At 40.9% G+C, this 20,858-nt stretch overlaps 1 protein-coding gene across 1 annotated transcript; it reads left to right on the top strand.

Moving 5' to 3' along the window:
• The first annotated feature begins 423 nt into the window (after positions 1-423).
• On the top strand, positions 424-20,559 carry scp2a (sterol carrier protein 2a). Its single transcript, XM_080861393.1, has 16 exons — positions 424-582; positions 1,595-1,649; positions 1,777-1,848; positions 2,080-2,211; positions 2,526-2,590; positions 4,956-5,082; positions 5,218-5,281; positions 5,368-5,454; positions 5,575-5,725; positions 5,819-5,966; positions 6,313-6,420; positions 9,160-9,313; positions 9,476-9,572; positions 13,429-13,558; positions 16,649-16,728; positions 19,768-20,559. Exons 1-16 carry the CDS (start codon positions 460-462, stop codon positions 19,861-19,863), a joined length of 1,689 nt encoding a protein of 562 aa, XP_080717519.1. The 5' UTR covers positions 424-459; the 3' UTR covers positions 19,864-20,559.
• Positions 20,560-20,858: the final 299 nt, after the last annotated feature.

Raw genomic sequence — 20,858 nt, 5'->3', positions numbered from 1 at the left:
ACAACGGTTTAAATATCGGAAATGACTTTTTGGCATAACGATATAGCAACATAGCATAACAATTTAGTCCGACAACGCCTTACAAAAAGTAATCAGATAACGCAAACGATAAAGGTCAAATGATCACAGGGGACACAGGCTTGTGAGTTCTTAAACTTCCAATATTTAACCATAAAAAAAAACCTCATGGTAGTTGTATATATATGCAGTGCTATCAATCTGGTGGACGTTATGTTTGAGGACGCATATTTATAGAAAAGTCGCTTTTGTTTAGATGTTTAAGAGCTTTATTCTAACTTATTACTAATGGTATTGTATTCCCACAGAGTGACACACCTACTTGTGCATAGACGATCTTTGCTGTACCCGCTGCTGTCAGGCCCGCTTCTCTCCGTGTTTATGTTCCTCACCGCGGGCTCTCATTGGTCACATCAGGAGCCACCACGCTGAAGATCGTTTATGTCCCAGTTACTACGCCGTGTTCACGGATTTTCACGTCACTTGTGTGAGTGGACTCAGAGAAGCACCATGGCACCTGGAAAGAAGAACAGAGTATTTGTCATAGGAGTTGGCATGACTAAGGTAATCTTACTTTATTTTTAGCAGTTTATCACCCTGCTGCTCTGTAAAACAGCGAGAAACGGCGCTGTGTAGCGGAGAGGCTAGCACGATTACCTAAACCAAGATTTCGGTTCTTTCAGTGCGGTCCATCTAAAACCTTAAGCTGGGACTTTTCTGCTCTCATTGGGACAGTTGGATCAAAATCCGAGGTGTTGGGGACTGTCGGGCTTATTTGTGCTCATGCTGTGTCCAAAGGTCTAAAAAAAAACCCTGTGTCATAGCTGTCAGTACACTTTGAAAGGCTAGCTAGCTAAGTTAGCCGAAGTAAAGTCAAATTGCTGTAGTTCATGTTTACAATTTAAAACCTACCCAGCTTTCGTGAGTGTGATGGCAGTAGGTCTGGTTTGTATTCATTACTCGCTGAGACTAAACGTGGAGTCCACAGTTCATGGTCAACAGCATTACAAACTGTGCCAAAGGTCTTCTCTCCGGCTGCTAAAGGTGGACACTTTAATTCCAAAAGCTGCTTCTACCTCCAAACCTGAACGAGCCTCATGCTTTCAGGTCCCTGAAAAGTTAAATATGTCCCTCACAGTGATATTGGTGGAGAAGGGTATATTTGTTTATGCACACAATTATTTGTGTGCACTGTTCTGCTCTCTGAACAGTGCACACAAATAATTTTCTATCATTTTAAACCTCTGTGCATTAATGACATTAATTACAATTATGCCACCGCAGCTTTTTTATCTGCTCTTTGTCCTTTAAGTCTGTTCACATCATGACACCTGCAGCAGGAGGCATGTATAAATCAAATATATAAATATACTAACAGGATGATGAGTATCATTCACCTGTCAGTGGTTTTAATATTCTTGCTGTCTGGTGCATGTTTAGGTTGCATCAGCAGAGTGACTGTAGACTTCTCCACACTTAATAAAATGTTTACAGAAAACTTTTTTGAAAATAAAATCTTGAATCATTCTTTAGTCGCACTGACCTGAGGTTTTTTTTATGTGTGTGTTTGCTGCAGTTTGACAAGCCTGGAGCACGGGAAGGTGACTATCCTGATATGGCCAAGGAAGCAGGTGCTGATCTTTACAGATTATTGGTCATCCACTCATTCATAGATATCAGATCTTGATATTTATTGTTTTTGTGCTGTTATAAAACATGTAATAAGTTTTATTGCTGTATCTCTACATCCTATTTTAGGTGAAAGGGCTCTAGCAGATGCAGGAATCCCATATTCTGCCATTGAACAAGCTTGCGTAGGATACGTCTATGGTAAAACCTCGAATAAATATTTATATTTTTAACAATATAGTATGTGCATTCACATTGTCTACTTTGCTGTATATGTGAAAATGGGAATTTTTTATTTTTCCTGTTTTTATGCTCCAAATTGTTGTTTTTTTTTGTTTTTGTTTTTTTTGTTAAGCCTCTTTCATGTACTTTTCAGCACAGTTAAAGTGAAATGAGTGAAGAGTAGCATCTCATCCTACCTCTCTATTCCAGGTGACTCCACATGTGGACAAAGGGCCATTTACCACAGCCTGGGTCTGACCGGCATCCCCATTATCAACGTCAACAACAACTGCTCCACAGGTTCCACTGCTCTCTTCATGGCACGCCAGCTGGTCCAGGGAGGTGAGTCAGCCAGGAGGTTTTAACAGTGGCAGGTAGTTTGCTCTATAACACCTGAAGGCTGTGGTGAAACTTGATAAACCGTGGCTTCTTTGGATTCTAGTTATTCAAAGTATTGAAATGTTACTGTGGCTCGATGGTGTATAACAAGCGAAAGATCCCCAGTTCAGTCTCCGGTGGAGAGACGAGGCCCTTTAGGGCTGCATCAGGAGAGGATCCAGCGTAAAAATCAAATCAGCCGACTCAAACCTGCATATTCTTTTCAGCGCAGTCTATAATCAGTAGTTTTATTCACTGCCTTTAATGTTTTCTTGCAGGTCTTTCTGATTGTGTGCTTGCTCTTGGGTTTGAGAAGATGGAGAGGGGCTCTCTGTCTGCAAAGGTATGCACATTCATCCAGGAATTGATCACGTTGTATGTTTTAACATTTTTTTTACCCCCTAGTCAGCCCTCACAGCTATTTTGCAATCTTTCATGTTTGACTTGGCTGAAATTTTACCAGATGGATGAGAGGGGGGAGAAAAATCAGCTGAGGTCACATAATACAGAGAAACTTCTTATTGAGAATGAAAGCTGTTAAAAGGAAAGCATTATCTGGGTTTTTGCATGTGTAAAGCTCGGTCACTGTCATTTATTGACTTGGCCTCTGGGGACTTTTTGTCCACAGTTTTGGGGGCTGCCAAGTTTTGTGTTTCAATCCTTAAAGTCCAATGGCTGATAAAAAGCATCGGGCAATAAAAGACTGCAATTCAGCAACTGCGATCCTTCTTTCTGCTCATACCGTTTTCCTTTGTACAATCACAGTGGAGAGTGGAGATTAGCATTTTCTACTGACTTCTAATAACTGTGGATAAGGACGTTACGTGGTTTACTTGTAGTTTGGTTAACTCATTACCAGATGTGGGGCTCTGCCCAACTTGGTGATTACAGTGGGGCAAAAAAGTATTTAGTCAGCCACCGATTGTGCAAGTTCCCCCACCTAAAATGATGACAGAGGTCAGTAATTTGCACCAGAGGTACACTTCAACTGTGAGAGACAGAATGTGGGGAAAAAAAAAAAAATCCATGAATCCACATGGTAGGATTTGTAAAGAATTTATTCGTAAATCAGGGTGGAAAATAAGTATTTGGTCAATAACAAAAATACAACTCAATACTTTGTAACATCACCTTTGTTGGCAATAACAGAGGTCAAACGTTTACTATAGGTCTTTACCAGGTTTGCACACACAGTAGCTGGTATTTTGGCCCATTCCTCCATGCAGATCTTCTCGAGAGCAGTGATGTTTTGGGGCTGTCGCCGAGCAACACGGACTTTCAACTCCCGCCACAGATTTTCTATGGGGTTGAGGTCTGGAGACTGGCTAGGCCACTCCAGGACTTTCAAATGCTTCTTACGGAGCCACTCCTTTGTTGCCCGGGCGGTGTGTTTTGGATCATTGTCATGTTGGAAGACCCGGCCTCGTTTCATCTTCAAAGTTCTCACTGATGGAAGGAGGTTTTGGCTCAAAATCTCACGATACATGGCCCCATTCATTCTGTCCTTAACACGGATCAGTCGTCCTGTCCCCTTGGCAGAAAAACAGCCCCATAGCATGATGTTTCCACCCCCATGCTTCACAGTAGGTATGGTGTTCTTGGGATGCAACTCAGTATTCTTCTTCCTCCAAACACGACGAGTTGAGTTTATACCAAAAAGTTCTACTTTGGTTTCATCTGACCACATGACATTCTCCCAATCCTCTGCTGTATCATCCATGTGCTCTCTGGCAAACTTCAGACGGGCCTGGACATGCACTGGCTTCAGCAGCGGAACACGTCTGGCACTGCGGGATTTGATTCCCTGCCGTTGTAGTGTGTTACTGATGGTGACCTTTGTTACTTTGGTCCCAGCTCTCTGTAGGTCATTCACCAGGTCCCCCCGTGTGGTTCTGGGATCTTTGCTCACCGTTCTCATGATCATTTTGACCCCACGGGATGAGATCTTGCGTGGAGCCCCAGATTGTGGGAGATTATCAGTGGTCTTGTATGTCTTCCATTTTCTGATGATTGCTCCCACAGTTGATTTTTTTCACACCAAGCTGCTTGCCTATTGTAGATTCACTCTTCCCAGTCTGGTGCAGGTCTACAATACTTTTCCTGGTGTCCTTCGAAAGCTCTTTGACTGTTTGAGGCTGTGGACAGGTGTCTTTTATACATTATCTAAAGATGATGAGTTCAAACAGGTGCCATTCATACAGGTAACGAGTGGGGGACAGAAAAGCTTCTTACAGAAGACGTTACAGGTCTGTGAGAGCCAGAGATTTTCCTTGTTTGAGGTGACCAAATACTTATTTTCCACCCTAATTTACGAATAAATTCTTTACAAATCCTACCATGTGAATTCATGGATTTCTTTTTCACATTCTGTCTCTCACAGTTGAAGTGTACCTCTGGTGCAAATTACTGACCTCTGTCATCATTTTAAGTGGGGGAACTTGCACAATCGGTGGCTGACTAAATACTGTAACTTTTGGAGTCAATTCAGACCCGGATCTAAAGATTTTGCAAAGGATTGTTTACCATTGCACGATGGGTAAAGATTTACATTTCACTTCCTGTCTTTACAAATCCATATCAGGTCAAACTGGGAGAGACAGACTAAAAATTTCAAGAAAATGTCAAATAATTATATCCTTCTGGAACTAGAGAGCCCATATGTGGAAGGAAAATTTAGTCTGTTATTGCATTTTTTTTCTTTTCTAAAGTACATGGATAGGACAAATCCCATGGACAAGCACATGGAGGTGATGATCAACCGCTATGGGATGGCAGCAGCGCCAGCAGCACCACAGATGTTTGGAAATGCCGGCAGGGAGCACATGGAGAAATATGGTAAACATATCATCCAAACAAAGCAATTCCTACAGACTACAGTAGGAATGTTATTGTAAAATCTTCATTGTTGTCATCATTTTACATTATTGCATTTTCTCTACGGTGTTTGCAGTATTTTTGATTCTCCTTTAGGCACAAAGCCAGAACACTTTGCCAAGATTGCCTGGAAAAACCACAAACATTCCACCAATAACCCGTAAGACACAGCTGACCGCATTCAGCGTTCATATTGGTCTTTTTTTGTTCAAACGAGGGTGTAAATATTTGTGTTTGTACACGCAGGTACTCCCAGTTCCAGGATGAGTACAGTCTGGAGCAGGTGATGAAATCCAGGAAGGTGTTTGACTTTCTTACGCTCCTGCAGTGCTGGTAAGAAACTTACACAAGTGTTGATCGAAGTACAGATTCTTATCATCGGTTACTGATAATCATTTCACTTTCTGACAACTATGCCTCTTTTTTTCTTGTCTTGTCTTCTTTTCCTCTCAGCCCTACATCAGATGGTGCTGGAGCAGCAGTTTTGGCCAGCGAGCCCTTTGTCAGGAAATACCACCTGCAGAACCAGGCGGTGGAGATTGTGGCCCAGGAGATGGTGACCGACCTGACGTCCACATTTGAAGAGAACAGCTGCATTAAAATGGCAAGAAATCTGAAATTGAAAGTTATTGACACGCACACTGGTGACAACAAACAAATAATTGGGTTGATGGTGACAAACACTTTTCCTTTCCAGGTGGGGTATGACATGTCCCAGCTGGCGGCTAAGAAGTGTTTCGAGGCCGCTGGTCTGAAGCCAAATGACGTTGATGTGGTCGAGCTGCACGACTGCTTCTCAGCCAATGAGCTCATCACGTATGAGGCCTTGGGGTTGTGTCCAGAGGGTAAGACTGCATCTCATCAAACCTTGATGTATTCTCCATATCCATTGAGCCTCTATCACAGTTTATGTCAGTGTTTCCCCTGAATTGTCCCTGGTGATATGTTAAGGTATTTTGCGTTGACTGAGCAGCAGGTGGCAGTGTTGTTTAATGACCATACTGGCAGCAAAGGAACTTAAATGATTTTGATACAATTCCCAAAGTTTTTATATCTAAATTTAATGTCGGCTAATTCAGCTTTACTGAACCGCCCAGATGATCTTGTAGTGCAGTATCAGTGAGGTCATGTTACCTCACATGGATGTACGCCTACAGATAAATTACTTTTTAAGAAGTACCGTTTCTACAGGTAAAGCTGGAGAACTGATTGACAGAGGGGACAACACATATGGAGGCAAGTTTGTGATCAATCCCAGCGGTGGCCTCATCTCTAAAGGACATCCTCTTGGTGCCACAGGTAAGAAGAGACTCTGACTCTTGATGCAAATCATTTGTAAGTGATGAAATAAAAAAAAAAGCTACTTTGACCATTTAATTGTTGTTATATAACTTGTTTGGTGTCCTGAAAATGTGTTTAACATGTTCCATAAAGCAGGTTTAGAAGACAAAGCAAGTTCAACAGGATACCTTTTCTTTATCCAGCTTCACTTACTTAAAATCATGATCCACGAAGATGGTTATAAACTCAGTAGATCAGTTTAGCTATGAGGACGTTCACATAAAAATGGGCATGTCACAAACATGGGCAGGTAAGCTTGCAGCAAAGTGCCATGTTTTACAAAACAAGGAGCAAACCATTTTATTAGAAATGTGTAAAGATTAACAAGTCAGATGATGTAGCCAAAGTGGATGTGTGAGTGTCTGAATGTAGCTTTTTTTTTTTTTTTTTGACTGATCAGTACAACCAGTAAAGTTATGTATATGCATTCTCTGTAACACCATTTAGCAAACCGAAGACAAAAAGATGACTGTGCTAAGTTAGTAGACTTACCCACTTAAATGAATCGTAAAGGCATGGGCAATCGTGTTTTATAGTTCATTAATTTGTGTTTTCTTATTGTGTGTAAGGCAGTTTTAGTCTCAATGCTTCAACTCGGTTAAACTAGGAGTAAATAACAAAACAACAAACCTTTAAATGAGCAAATGCTTAAATGTTCTCTGTTTTATGATTATCTTACTTATAAAACAAAGACCTGCTGTAAGATTACTTGCAGACAAAAGTAAAAATAAACAGTCCTTTAAGAATCTAAGGGGCGTTTTGACATCTGTGGTGTTTAGTCAGTTTAAATCGAACTCGGGTTTGTTTTCCCACTTTTTCGTGTTTTGTTTGTACAGGTTTAACACAGTAATTGCACTCGGGTACAGACCAAAACAACCACACCGAGACTTTTTGGAGGAGGTGGTCTCGGTACGGTTTATGGTGTGAACAAGATCCCACCCCGATCTAAAGCAGCTACGACAAGTTTGAACTAAAAACGTCTCGTAGCCACGTGCGTTTCGTATTCACAAATCAGGCTCAACAAACAAGTGTTTTCTCTGGATGCACTTTGAAAACTTTGACAAGCGATTTCCACCGTGCCCACCAGGTGGCATGTGTCTTGCATTAATGGCCACCTACACTGACACTGGGTAAAAGTGATCATAAGCCTGCATGTGCGAGAGCAGCCGGCTGTGACTTTGGCACGCTTCCCCTGTAATCTCTCTGCGTTTTAAATCGTCGGGGGACAAGACTGAGCAAACAGTGCAGCTGGCTTGCCCAGCGTCTATAATGGACTCAAACATGGAAAAATGCACTCGCTAAGGACAGATAACCAGGCCAAACAGTGCGAACGTCATTAATTACTTCACCCGTATTTACCAAATATCTTGGAATTATCATCTTAATTGTTTTGCTTGTATTTTTTTCCATTACTTCGCCCTGCCCATATCATCAGCACTCCCTGTGTCTCCTCGGTCACACTCCCAGCGTGCGAGTGCCCTACTCAGCTAAGCTTTGTCTGATCCATGGTGTTGCTCTAAATCTTGCTTGTAAGTCTCTGACCTCTTCCCCCAGTAACACTGTGAGCAGAGATGCTAACAGCCAATTGCCTGAAGCAACCTACACCTCAGGAGGATGTGATATATTTTATTTATTTATTTAGTTTTTAATGTGTAGACATCTCATCCAGTGACCTTGAGATGTCACTGTTTCATAGGTCGAAGTATTTGGTGAATGACTACACCCTTTTATCCTTTATTAAATCAAATGGCTTTTGATGAAAATTTGGTACTATGAAAGAGCTTTTGGGAGGGAATTTTCTGCAGATGAGTTCATATTTGAGGGGGCGTGACGACAAACAGTCTTGAACGTGAAGGTTTTTTACATTGGATGAAAATTATGGATCTGACAAGATGCCCTCAGGCTCTTCACTGATAAAGTGCCAATTTGAACCATGTGGCAATTTTTCCAAATGGCACTCAAGCAAAGTCACACTCTCACAGAAGTCCACATGAAAAAGAATTAGGCGAGTGCCGCAGAATGTGAGAGATGCACCATGGTCTTTTAGCCTCAAGTTCCTTAGCTCATTGGGATAATGGAGAAATGCGAAAGCTCGTTAAGCAGATGGGATGAAATGCTTAGCTGTAGCATTGGTTGGTGCTGGAGCTGCCACTGGTGAGATTAGGGAGCAAGTTCACAGATTAGGAGTCATTTTGTCACCCCTCTCAGTAAGAATTGTAAAATAAATATTGACTGCAGCTTTTCCCTTCCTGTTACTGCAACCTGTAGATATTTTGAAAATCCAGCGAAACAGCTTCTTTGTCCTGAACCCGTTAAGTTTTGTATGGTACGTTGTTACAGTTACTTTTGGGATTCATTTTCTGTGGGTGTGCGGGTTTCTTAATAACTTCCCAGCTATGATACTTTACATTAATGATGATTTTACTGTGTGTAAATACTTTTGAATACTTAATAATGAACATAAGGATACACTTAAGTTGCACAAAGGCATAAAAAAATTTGCAAGCCCACAAAAATGAAAATTCATTTTAGAATAATTAAAACAGATCATCTTAAAAAGAAATCATAATAATAACCTTCACTTTCATGTCACATGGGTAAATAATAATTTTTCTTAAATTAAAAGTCCGTGTGATCTAGGAGGTAAACTTGGTTAACCACGTTTACTAAGTTTACCATGTGCTCGCCTTTTCACAGGTCTGGCCCAGTGTGCAGAGCTATGCTGGCAGCTCCGAGGGATGGCCGGGCAAAGGCAGGTCTCTGGGGCAAAAGTGGCCTTGCAGCACAACATTGGCTTGGGAGGAGCAGTGGTTGTCGCACTTTACAAGATGGGTTTTCCAGAGGAGGCGAGGTGAGCAGGAAGTTGCCAATGATTTGTTATTAGTTCACTTGGATACCTCTCATACAGCAAGGAGCATTTTCACTTCTTATCTTAAAGAATAACTTGCCGAGGCAGGTTCTAAAGGAAATCTTTAACTCATACATCAGTTTAGTTTTTTTCTTCTTCCTTCAGGTCCCGCGTGGGTGCAGTTCTCACCAGCTCAGGCAGCGGTCTGGAAGGGTTTAAAGCTTATCCTGTCTTTAAAGAGATTGAAAAACATCTACAGCAGGTAGGTAGTGTCACAGCAGGCGGTTACCTATTAGTGACAGCATGTCACTGTGATATTTTCAATTAGCCACTCTGTGTCTGCTCTTATAGACTTGATGAGTGCGCATCCAGTTAAATCCATTCATGTATTAGATTTTCTTCTTTCTTCTTTGTCGTTATTGATAGTTGCGTGACATGTAAACATGACCACAAACCTCTAATAGAAACGTGTTTCATACGTTGGTCTCTTTTTTCTTTTCTTATAAATTAAATCGCAGTTTGTCGATATGAAACTCACACGCACGACCTCATAGTTGCAAAAAGGTTTATTTATACAGTGTTGCGGCAATGTAAACTGAATTTGTAGAGCAAATTTAAAGCAGTATGACACATGTGATACATGCTGTGCTTTGGATATGCTGCGATTAATGCGTTTAAAAAGATACAAAATCTTAAACACTGACGGTGTGTTTGTGTGAAGCGTGTGTGATGATGTTGGTTTGAAAGAATTTGTACTCTGTGTTCAAGGCTTTTAATCGTGCAATGACATAACAGAAGAAATTAGGCGGTATCAGTAATTGTGTGCATTAGCAAAGCTATTACCTGCTTGAGTTACAATGCAGAGAAAGGTGCCTGAACGCCTACCCAACTGTGATTTTCTATATATGTGCATCGCAGTAAGGACTTTTTCCACTGCACAAGAAACTATTTTTGCTTGTTTCATGTTGATGTGTTTACTAAAAACATGCTCATGGAGTTGGCTGACACTTTGGGTCTTGGTTCAGAGGAGAGCCACTCCACAGTAATGATGTATGGCAGCAGTATCTTCTTAAATGTGGAGGATATTCACTGCAAAAAAAAAAATAATCAAGGAACACTTTGAAAACACACCAGATCTCAACGGGGAAGGAAATCATGCTGGATATCTATACTGATATGGACTGGGTAATAAAGGGATGCCACATGGAACTGAAAATGATCAACCTACAGAGGGTTGAATTCAAAGACACCCTGACAATCAAAGGTGGGAAGAAAATGCAGCATGCTAGTCTATTTTAACTGAAATTTCATTACAGCATCTCAAAAAAAAAAAAAAGCACAGGACAATTTTGTCTCTGGCAGTGTTCATCCTGTTCCTCCAAGCACAAAGGAGCAGATACTGGTCCAGCTCTCCTAGAGTAACTGCCTGTCCCCTTGAATCACTTCCATGATCTTGAGACTGTGCTGGGAGACTCAGCAAACCTTCTGCCAATGTCAGTGGTTTACCTCATTGTTGCCCCTCTGGTGCAACAGTTGTTAATTCATTAATACCAAAGTAGCTAAAACTGTGCTACTTAACTGACCTCATCAATATCCCCCAAGTTTAACTGATGTGATTAAAAAGTGCTCCGTTCAGTTTCTCTGAGCGTTGTATATTCTTAAAGATGAGCATTCTGCTCAGTCCTGCCTGTGACCCCTCGCTCCCTCAGATGTTACATTTTTAAAAAAGAAGTGCTCATGAGTGGAATATGAGAACCAGTTACTCTCGGGGAACTTTGGTTTCACCCACGTCTACAAGCATTGGGTTCAAGGAACCAGAGGTGGGACCAAGTCATTGTTTTGCAAGTCTCAAGTAAGTCTCAAGTCTTTATCCTCAAGTCTCAAGTCAAGTCTCAAGTAATGTCAGGCAAGTCAGAGTCGAGTCTCAAGTCACTGGTGTAAAAGTCCGAGTCAAATCACAAGTCTGAAACTTTGAATTTCAAGTCCTTTCGAGTCTTTAAAAAAAAAAAAACGAAAAAATAATGTTGCAGTTATGCTAAATGTAAATATTAGACCATGTAATTTTAAAATCTGTGTTTTTCTCAACACATGACAAAATAGTGAACTTAGAAAATATACACAAATTGTGAAATTGCACCTCTTTAAAATGCAGCTCAATTAAACCTAGCTCCAAGAATAATTTTCACCGACAGTTCTGAGATAAGCTGCATGTTATTCTTGTAGGACCGGCTTTAAAATCGCATGACAAAAATATCATACATATTAAAAAAAACTGCATCACCAACGTAGCCTGGACAACATTTGCTAGTTAGATGAAGTCAGCTATCTCATCGTAGCATATTTATATGCATATTTATAATCATACGGTTCTTGGAGTGAGTGCACACACTCATGAAGTTTAGTAACTTCCGGTCACTGCAACAAGCCCAGGTACAGTTTACCGACGGATGGGTGCAGGACCTTGAAATGCACCGTGTAGAACGAAAGACCATCGTACGTATCATAAGTTTACCAGTCTCACAAATCGTCGTCATAAATACACATTCCTTAACCGTTTATTAATAGGACCTTTGAGCTCAACGGTAATTAATTAGTAGTGGAAATAATTTCTGGTAGCATCACAGAAATGTAGCAGTGACAACAATATTGTATGCTGTAATCGTACTGGGCAATTAGTGATACAAAAAACCTGTTTTATCCTGTGAATAAAAGTATATGTTTTTGTCAATGTACCATAATAACAGAAGCGAAACGCAATATTGTGTCAGGACAATTCACTATTTATGCACAATAAACAAAGGAGCATAGCGCGACAATTTCTGTTCAGCGCCAGACTTGCTTGTAACCTATATCACTAATTATGTTATGAAAAATGACGTATTAACTACTAAAAAACACTGACCTTCGTGTAAATGCTTGGAGCAGACTAACCTGTGAGCTGGAGTGTTCTGGGACGTTATATTTGGTCTTTGAATGGCTGCAATCCAGGCCATCCGTCGCGTCTTTGTTACTTTGGAAACATGGCTCGAACAATTTCTCTTCAACGACGTAATCCGATAACAACCGATCTCTTTACCCGTCGGCTTCCCGTGGCTGTCATGCGACCGGCTATTGCAGTTAATAATACAACAGCTTCTTGACATTTTTGTGTTTCTTTTTATCGCTGTGTGACTGATTTCAATTGAAAGCCTGCGTGCGCTAGTACCGCTTGCCACGAGTTCCCAGAATCCTTTGCGGTTCTACCCGTGAATGACGTCACATTTTCAATCTCTATATAATATGCATGTTAAATTTTATATTTGGGGTAAAATATCAAGTCTTTTCAAGTAAACCGGTTCAAGTCCAATTCAAGTCCCAAGTCATTGGTGTAAAAGTCCAAGTCAAGTCACAAGTCTTAGAACATTTTTTCAAGTCAAGTCTAAAGTCATAAAATTAATGACTCGAGTCTGACTCGAGTCCAAGTCATGTGACTCGAGTCCACACCTCTGCAAGGAACAGACTTCTGAATGATGTTCTCACTTCTTCCCAGAATACTTTAGGTTGTTTTTGAGAAAGCTGACGGTTCAGTGTTAACTAAGCTAACACGCATGCCATAATGCAACATGGATTTCAAGAGCATCAGATCTGTGCTGGAGAGATCATTTTTATTGTGGTGAAATCCATGTAGTATAGAAAGTTAATGAGCTGGAACAAAACTTCTCAGCTAGCTGCTCCATAAATTTCTGTTGTATTAGCTGCCAGGACTCGTATGGTTAAGAAGGCAGACATTCTCTGTAAACTGTAGGGTATTCTTTGTCACACTTTTACACGTTAAATCATCTGAATCTGTCAGGATTCAGATGATTTACAGGCGACAGAAACTGCTTAATAATTATAGCTGCACAGCCATTTCAATCAGATGTGGTGGTGTATTATTCTGGTCACCATCAGGACCATGGAGTTTGAGAGGTTTTCTCAGGCGAAACCACGAAACATGATCTAAACTATTCATGTCAAGCTGTGTGTATAACAAATAGATGGCTGTAGAATTTAATTTGCACTGTGTGGGCTGTTGCTGCCTGTCTACACTTACTGTATGCAATCATTCATTAAAAGGAACTCAAACCCTGTTGTTGCAGGAGGGAGCGCAACTTGTTAAGAAGATTGGCGGAGTGTTTGCATTTAAAGTGAAGGACGGCCCAGGTGGGAAAGAGGCGACCTGGATTGTTGACGTGAAAAATGGTAACGGTTCTGTCACAAACGACCCAGGTATGTGAGGCTGTTGTTAAAGTCCTGTAACACTCTTGATATTTTGCTTGCAGCTGATTAATTATCATTATTTTGTAAGTCTTTACACCCTTAGGATAAGGTCTGCTAGGATATTCATAATTATTCCCGTCTTCAGTACTTTACATTTGGGAGGTATGGCTCTGTTCTTGGACCTCCCTGTCCTTCTTGTGTACATGTAAAGTTTAAGAACAGCAGCAGCAGCATGGAGAGGGGCTTGGGTGTAGTTGGGGTGCAAAGCGGCTTGCAGATAAAAATCACCCGAACTGCTGCGATTGTGGCTGAGCTTGATTTTGTTTCACACCTCTGTCAGGAAAGCCCTCATTGTCTGAAGACTTCAGAGAGCGTTTCAAAAGGCTTTATTATTCCCTGAGGAGCCTGCAAACACCTCGGAGCGTCAGCTTTTTAACTCTTGTATTGTGGGAGTGAAAGTGTTCTGCTCTTTTTCTCCGAAGCTCAAAAAGAAATGTGTTCAGTCCCCTACAATAAATAGAGGTTTCAAAAAAAAACTAATAATCTTCAGTAGATATCGTTGTGGAAGATTGCAGAGTGCTGGAGGTAAAATGGAAAGGCTGTGATTTAGTGGTATTTTTTGTTTTAAAGTTTAGGCTGAATTCGCTTGATACTTCTGCAGTTGTGAAGAACTAACGCAAATTAAGTAGCTGAAGCGGTGAAAATGTTTCAGCTACTTCATTATCCGCCTTAAAATTTAGATTTAAATGCAGATGCTACAGGGGACTTCAAAACATGAACCAAATGGAAACAAACAAGCTTAATTCCAATAATGACCTGATGTGTGTAAAAGAGGTACTGCTAGAAGAGCTGCATTCTGACTTTTTTATTTTACAAGCTGATTTCTGCACAGACACACACACGTAGCATCCGTACTCATAGGCACATCCTGGTAAATGGGCATCTCATCATTTGATGGTCTCCCCTGTAATGCATGCTACTTCCAAGCCCTTATTTCTGAATCACCACTCTGTCCATACGACTGAATGTTTCAAAAATAGAAAGAAATGTTCAGGGAAATCTAAGATGTACAAGCTGTTCCACTCAAAGGTTTTCAATATGCGTTTTTTTCCCCCTCCGTTATGGTCCAACATTACTGCACGAATTTAAAAGTTAGGTTAGGAGCAAAATTTGAAAACCGCTGCAATCATAACAACAGTTAAAGAAGTTCTCTTGCACATAAAAAGCTGAACCGATGAGTGGGAACAACAGGCTTGTTAAACCCAGTACACTTGAATGTTTTCTTGCTGGTTTGCAGGACCAGTATTTGAACTTCTGCAAGCACACTGCTGTGCTGTTTTTAGTGAAAGTTGAACTAGATTTTAGGATACTGCAGCTCTCAGATAGCTCTAATAACATCTTTAATGAAGCTGACACAGGAGATTTTGAGGCAGTGTGTTCAGTCTTACTTTGAAGACTGAACAGGGTTTAATTTGCATTATCATCTCCCCTTATTGGACTGATTTAAACATGGTGCCCATCTAAATTTCAGTTTTTATATTTCGTCTGTCCACCATCTTTATTTGCTCAAGCATGATGGAAACAGAATGTATTGTATGTTAACAGTACAAAGTAGTATATTAAGTTATGCAATATAGAAAGAGTGAGTCATAATGCTTTCTGAGCTGTGATACAAATTGCACTGAATGGATGCCTCGGTCAGCCAAGTCATTAAAGCTTCCTGCCTAATATTGTGTCTCTGGAGGTGTCCTGTGGTAACAGACTCAAAGAATCTGCTTTGAGTCAAAAGCTTCTGTGAGCTGTGAAGTGAAGCCTCTGTGGATTGGGTTTGTTTGTCCAGCTCATCTTACAGGCGCTCTATTGCAGGAAAGTCAAACTCATTTTACATGGCGGACCACATACAGCCCACTTTGACCTTGAGTGAGCCGGACCAGTGGAACTGCCCTTGTCAGTGTAAAGAAGTTTACCTGCATATTTTATTCCCCGAGATACACTAGTAATAGAAAAGGAAGTGCAGCCTCAGCTGTACACCTCAGTTTTCCTGCATAAGAAAGAGGTTTGGCTCTACTAAATGAAAGAAATCTGCTGCCACGACTCTTTGGGCTTAAATAGAAAGAAACAAATGTGTAAAACTGCAAAGGAAGTTCTGGTGGCTCACTGCCCAGACTGTCCTGTCATTAGAAAACAAAGTTTTTGTTAAATCACTAGAAAGTGAAAAATAAAAAGCAGAAATAGAAATTGTTAATAGTTTTCTGTTACTGTGGTGCAGTATGAATAACCATGGATGGAAAAGCTGGAAAACTTATGAAAATACTGTTAAAGTTAAAAATTCATGCTTTCATATCTGTCCTAGCTGCCCAGTCTTTGCCCGCACAATTTTGGCCCTCAGAGCCTCATGTTTGGCACCTGTGCTCTATTGAGTTAAGACGCCTTGAAACACAACTTCACCTCAAGCCATCGCTAAACAGTATTGTGTGTGGAGCCAGTGTGGAAGGGTGCATTATCCTGCTGAAAGATGCCACTGCCATCAGGGAATAGAAGTGGGAATAAAGGGGTAAATGTGGTCAGATGAATATGCATTAAAGGCATGAGCAAAGATTTCCCAGGAGAACATTGCTCAGAGCATTATGCTGCCATCTCTTTCTTAGTAAATGGAAATATGACTCATCGGACCTCTTCCATGCTCGATGGTTGAGCTCTGACTCTCACATGGCCAGTGTAGTCACTTCTGGCCTTGGATTTATGGCTGTGCAGCCAACTGCGGCTGTGACTTTCTGCTTATATTCTTGTTGTTCAAAGGCAGTAAGGGAGCAGTCACATCTTATTCTTTACATCAGCCCTCGACTGGCGACGCAGTAATGAGATAATTATTCACTCCTCCTGCCTGTTTTATTGTTGTGGCTGATCAGTGCAGTGTTATGGAAATGCCAAGTGTGCTTTCTGTACTATATTGCGGAGACAAACATTCCTCCGTGCTGCTTCCTTCAGTGTAGAGTATGTCGTTAGTTGTTTTTGTGTGTGCAGATTTTTAGTTTTGGCTCACCTGAAATGCTGTTGGCCAGATAAATAATAAATGCATCTTTTAATGTCTTGTTTTAGGTAAAAAGGCAGACTGCACATTATCCTTGAATGACGAGGATCTGCTGGATCTGATGACAGGAAAGCTGAACCCACAAACGGTGTGTGCATAATAATGACTATAAATAAAGTTTATTTGTCTAAGTAAGGGAAAGGATATCTTATATTTTTACATTGACTGTAAAAGTGAATTCATGCTGTGGGGCTCCTAACATTTTTACAGTAAAGCATTTATTTATTTATATTACATTAGGGTTAGTTCATTTATTGTGAACTGGAATTAAACAGTATTTATTTATTTATTCATTTATACAGCACTTTACAAAGACAGGAATTGTCTTGGATATGAAATAATCTACGCTGTAAAAATATGAAAGAATTTAATGGGCACAAAAATGTTGTATAACAAAACTGCATAATTAAATTATTCAAACCAACTTTCTAAGAGAAGTACAAGAATCAAAAGACAAAATGTAGACCCCACAAAAGCATGAAAAGTTTCTGAAATGCATAAGTAAACAAACTTTTAAGAGTCCACAGAATTGGTAAACCTGGTGGGAGCAGGCGACCCTCCCTCTGATGATCTCTTCTAGATTTTTAGATTGCTTGACCTGCATGAGCGAGAAGAGCAGTGAAATTGCTCAGCTGCATATGAGGGAGCCTCATTGTAATGCAGTACTCTGTAGATAGGACCGAGGACTTCATACAGGATCCTAAATGCTGCAAGGCGACAGGGAAGGGACATTAGTAATGGAGTGACATGAGGCATGTATGGCTGGCCAACAGGAAGGACAATCAGCAGCATTTTGAACTGCCTGCAGGCAATCCAGGCAGATTTGCTGAGTGATGAAAACTGAGAATTAGAAAAGTTGAAAGAGGAGGTCTAGCCTCCCCAGCTCCTCTTCAGAAACTGTAGATCTCAGTTTCCTAAGTGCTGTGAAGATGCTTTTACATCTGCAGTTTGGTTCACGTGGTCTGAGGCCGGTACTATTAAGGAGGATTTCGTCTTATCCAGGTAACTTCATGGGTTTCCTGAAGGTGGTTCACTTCTTACTGAGGCACATCACCATGGTAACAGCTGTGGAGCACATTAGACTCCAGATTAGAGATTAACAGGCAATGTTCCCTCTAACTTTTCATGTGTCTGAGCGAACACACAAACTCCCTGAGCGATCCCTTGGACCACTGTGAGCAACAGCAGACGTGTGCACTGTGGTCACGCCAGCATGGAATCCACCCAAGTTACATGGTTTATTAAAATAATCAAATTACAGCATTTACATTTATGTTCGACTACTTTTAATTAACTGCTTTAGCCCACTTACAATGAAAATGTAAAAACGTTTCTTCCCGCAGTAAATATAAACAATGACAGTATTCAGGAAGAAAACCAAACACTGCAGATATTTTTATCATAACTCCGGTTTTACGTGGCCGATCAACACAATTTAAAAACTGGTATAAAGTCCACACTTTTTCCGTCAATTGTTCCGTCTGTCCTGCTCACATCTCCAATGGTTGTACACGTTGTCATTAACGTGGCTTCACTCCACATCAGCCACGCCGCTTTGCTAGCTACAACACCGGTGTCGGCACATAAGGACGCTGTCATAGCCTGTCGACGACGTTGATTAGCCGCGTATGTGAATCGCATTATTGGCTGGACTATGAGATAAGGTGGCATCCTTCTAATCCCATACGGAGCAGCCAGTCACTCACTGACTAACACTGCAAAACAGAATTGTTAAAGTATTGATTTTAATTTCAATTCAAGTTAGATTTTTTTTTTTTTTTTTTTTTTTTTGTGCGCAACGCAGATTTTCTGTGCACAGAGACCGTGCCAGCAGTGTGCAGCTTAGAGGGAACATTGTTAACAGGTATAAAATCACCACCTGGATTTCATAACTTCTATCCTGGAAGATGATATTGGCTCAAGAGTTGGGAGTTCGCCTTGTAATCTGAAGGTTGCCAGTTCGAGCCCCGGCTTGGACAGTCTCGGTCGTTGTGTCCTTGGGCAAGACACTTCACCCGTTACCTACTGGTGGTGGTCAGAGGGCCCGGTGGCGCCAGTGTCCGGCAGCCTCGCCTCTGTCAGTGCGCCCCAGGGTGGCTGTGGCTACAATGATTTGGTTTGGCTTGCCATCACCAGTGTGTGAATGTGTAAAGTGATTTGGGGTCCTTACAAATATACAAATATAGGCCATATTACATTATAAACTCAGATATGTTGTTTTGGAGGTTTTTTTCCTTCTTCCTCCTCCCCCCCCCCCCCCCCCCCCCCCCGATAATCGCCAGTAGGTTGCCGTCCTATTTTTACTGTAGTGTGACAGCAGAGTTTGACAGCTTTTACGTCAGCCCCCAATGGAAGCGAACCAAAACAGGAACATGCACCCTGCGCGTTTGTTTAGTTGACCCAAACAGATTTGGCAGGAAGGCGCTTTGAATTCCCTCAGTTGGTGTCTACCCGACAGACTACCATCATCCACCAGCAGACAAAATCTGCTCCGTTCTGCTGCAGGTTTTTGGGGCAGCTAACCCATCTGTTGTGTCATAGAGAGAATTTGTTTTCTGTAAGAGTTGTCTGCGCCTGTAGTAGGTCAAATCCCACTGTCTGATTGCTGTTTGTTTACAGTATTGAATTTTTTTTTTTTCCTTTTTTTTTTTTTTCCAGGGGAATTCCTAAAATGGTTTTAAAGTCTCACTACCAGGCTTGCATAGAGTGCTGGCCCCACATTTAATATTGATAGAGTGAATGTCAGTTGCAAAGTGTAATGCTTTTGTTCCAGTGCAGCCATATCCACCCATCAATTAGACATCAGTGCCTTTGTATATATTGAACTACTCCCTACAGCGCACAGGCCAATGAGCATTGAGACACACATAAAAACAGGCATGGGGTCCACAAAGATCATGATAATGCTGAATATTAAAAATAGTAGTAACTCTTCTATATAGCCAGAAACCTTAGATTTAAGGTTTTAAATGCATTGGTATTTTTTTTTTTTTTTTAGTGATGATGATAATGATTTCAATTTGAAATTTTGTTAGACTGAAACAAAATGTCATTAAAAACCTACCACTGCTTTTTAAGTGATATTAGAAAATTAAAATTTCCTCATGCTTAACTGCTTTACCATCAGGCGTTCTTCAAGGGAAAGCTCAAGGTCGCTGGGAACATGGGCATGGCTATGAAGCTGCAGAACCTGCAGATTGCACCAGGGAAGGCCAAGCTGTGAGAGCCTTGGCTGTCTTCTTCATGTTAAACGCAAATTTGTAGGAAAAACTGTTTAATTGAACTAACTGACCGATGATTTGTCAAATACCTTGACATGCTTGGTGTTGAAAGTCTATTAAGTTTCATTTCCAGCTGCAGCTTTGATATCAGAGCACACTGCATGGTTCAGTGATTATGTCGGTTCTTTAAGCCTAACGTGATGTGTGAACTACTCACAGCCAGTTCAAATTATGGAAATACTCACACGCTGCTCCTTTAATTTCTTTACTAATGTATTCACAATCTCAATGTGCTCTAGTCTGTCTGTAAGAATTGCATTTGGGGGTTTTTGAGGAATAATTTTGCACAAAATGTACATCTGTAAATGAAATCCAGGTTGTTTTTTTTTAAATGAAACGAATAAAATCTCTAACAATTTTTGGAGTTGTTGTATAATTGTCCATATTTCTATTTCATGATGTATGAAACGTGTAGAAGAATCTAAGATGAATGAATCATGCAACAAAAATAACATTTTGTTATATAAGAAAGGAATGATTAGAACTGGTGTTGATACTTTCTACTCTGTCACTGAATGTTTAGTAAAGGGGGTGTAAGACAAATCTGCTTGAAATACCTTCTCTGTGTGTGCAGTTGTATCTAAGGTTTAAAAGGTAAACTGGTATATGCACTAGAAAAATATAAGGAAATAAAGGATTCTTAAGCTTAAATCATACTGAGCATATCCACTCATTCTGCGTCATCCACACACTCATGCGTTTACCATCTTTCCACAAAAACCGAACAAAGGGAATCTGCTTCTATATTTCTGACCTCGTTGTCTCAGCCTTTGTCCTACTTCCCCCTTTTAGCCCCCCCCCCCCCCCCCCCTCCACATTTGTCCATTTATTTCCAAGTTGATCCTGACCTTTCCTCATTGGCCTCCCTCACCTCCACCCACCACAGCGTCCCTTCTGCCAGATCCAGGCTGTTCGTAATTGCTCATATCCAGCCTCC

This window comes from Rhamphochromis sp. 'chilingali' (assembly GCF_963969265.1).
Source record: "Rhamphochromis sp. 'chilingali' genome assembly, chromosome: 16".
Lineage (NCBI taxonomy): Eukaryota > Metazoa > Chordata > Actinopteri > Cichliformes > Cichlidae > Rhamphochromis > Rhamphochromis sp. 'chilingali'.
Note: the sequence above shows the minus strand (reverse complement) of the source record. Positions and strands in the feature narration are given on the sequence as shown.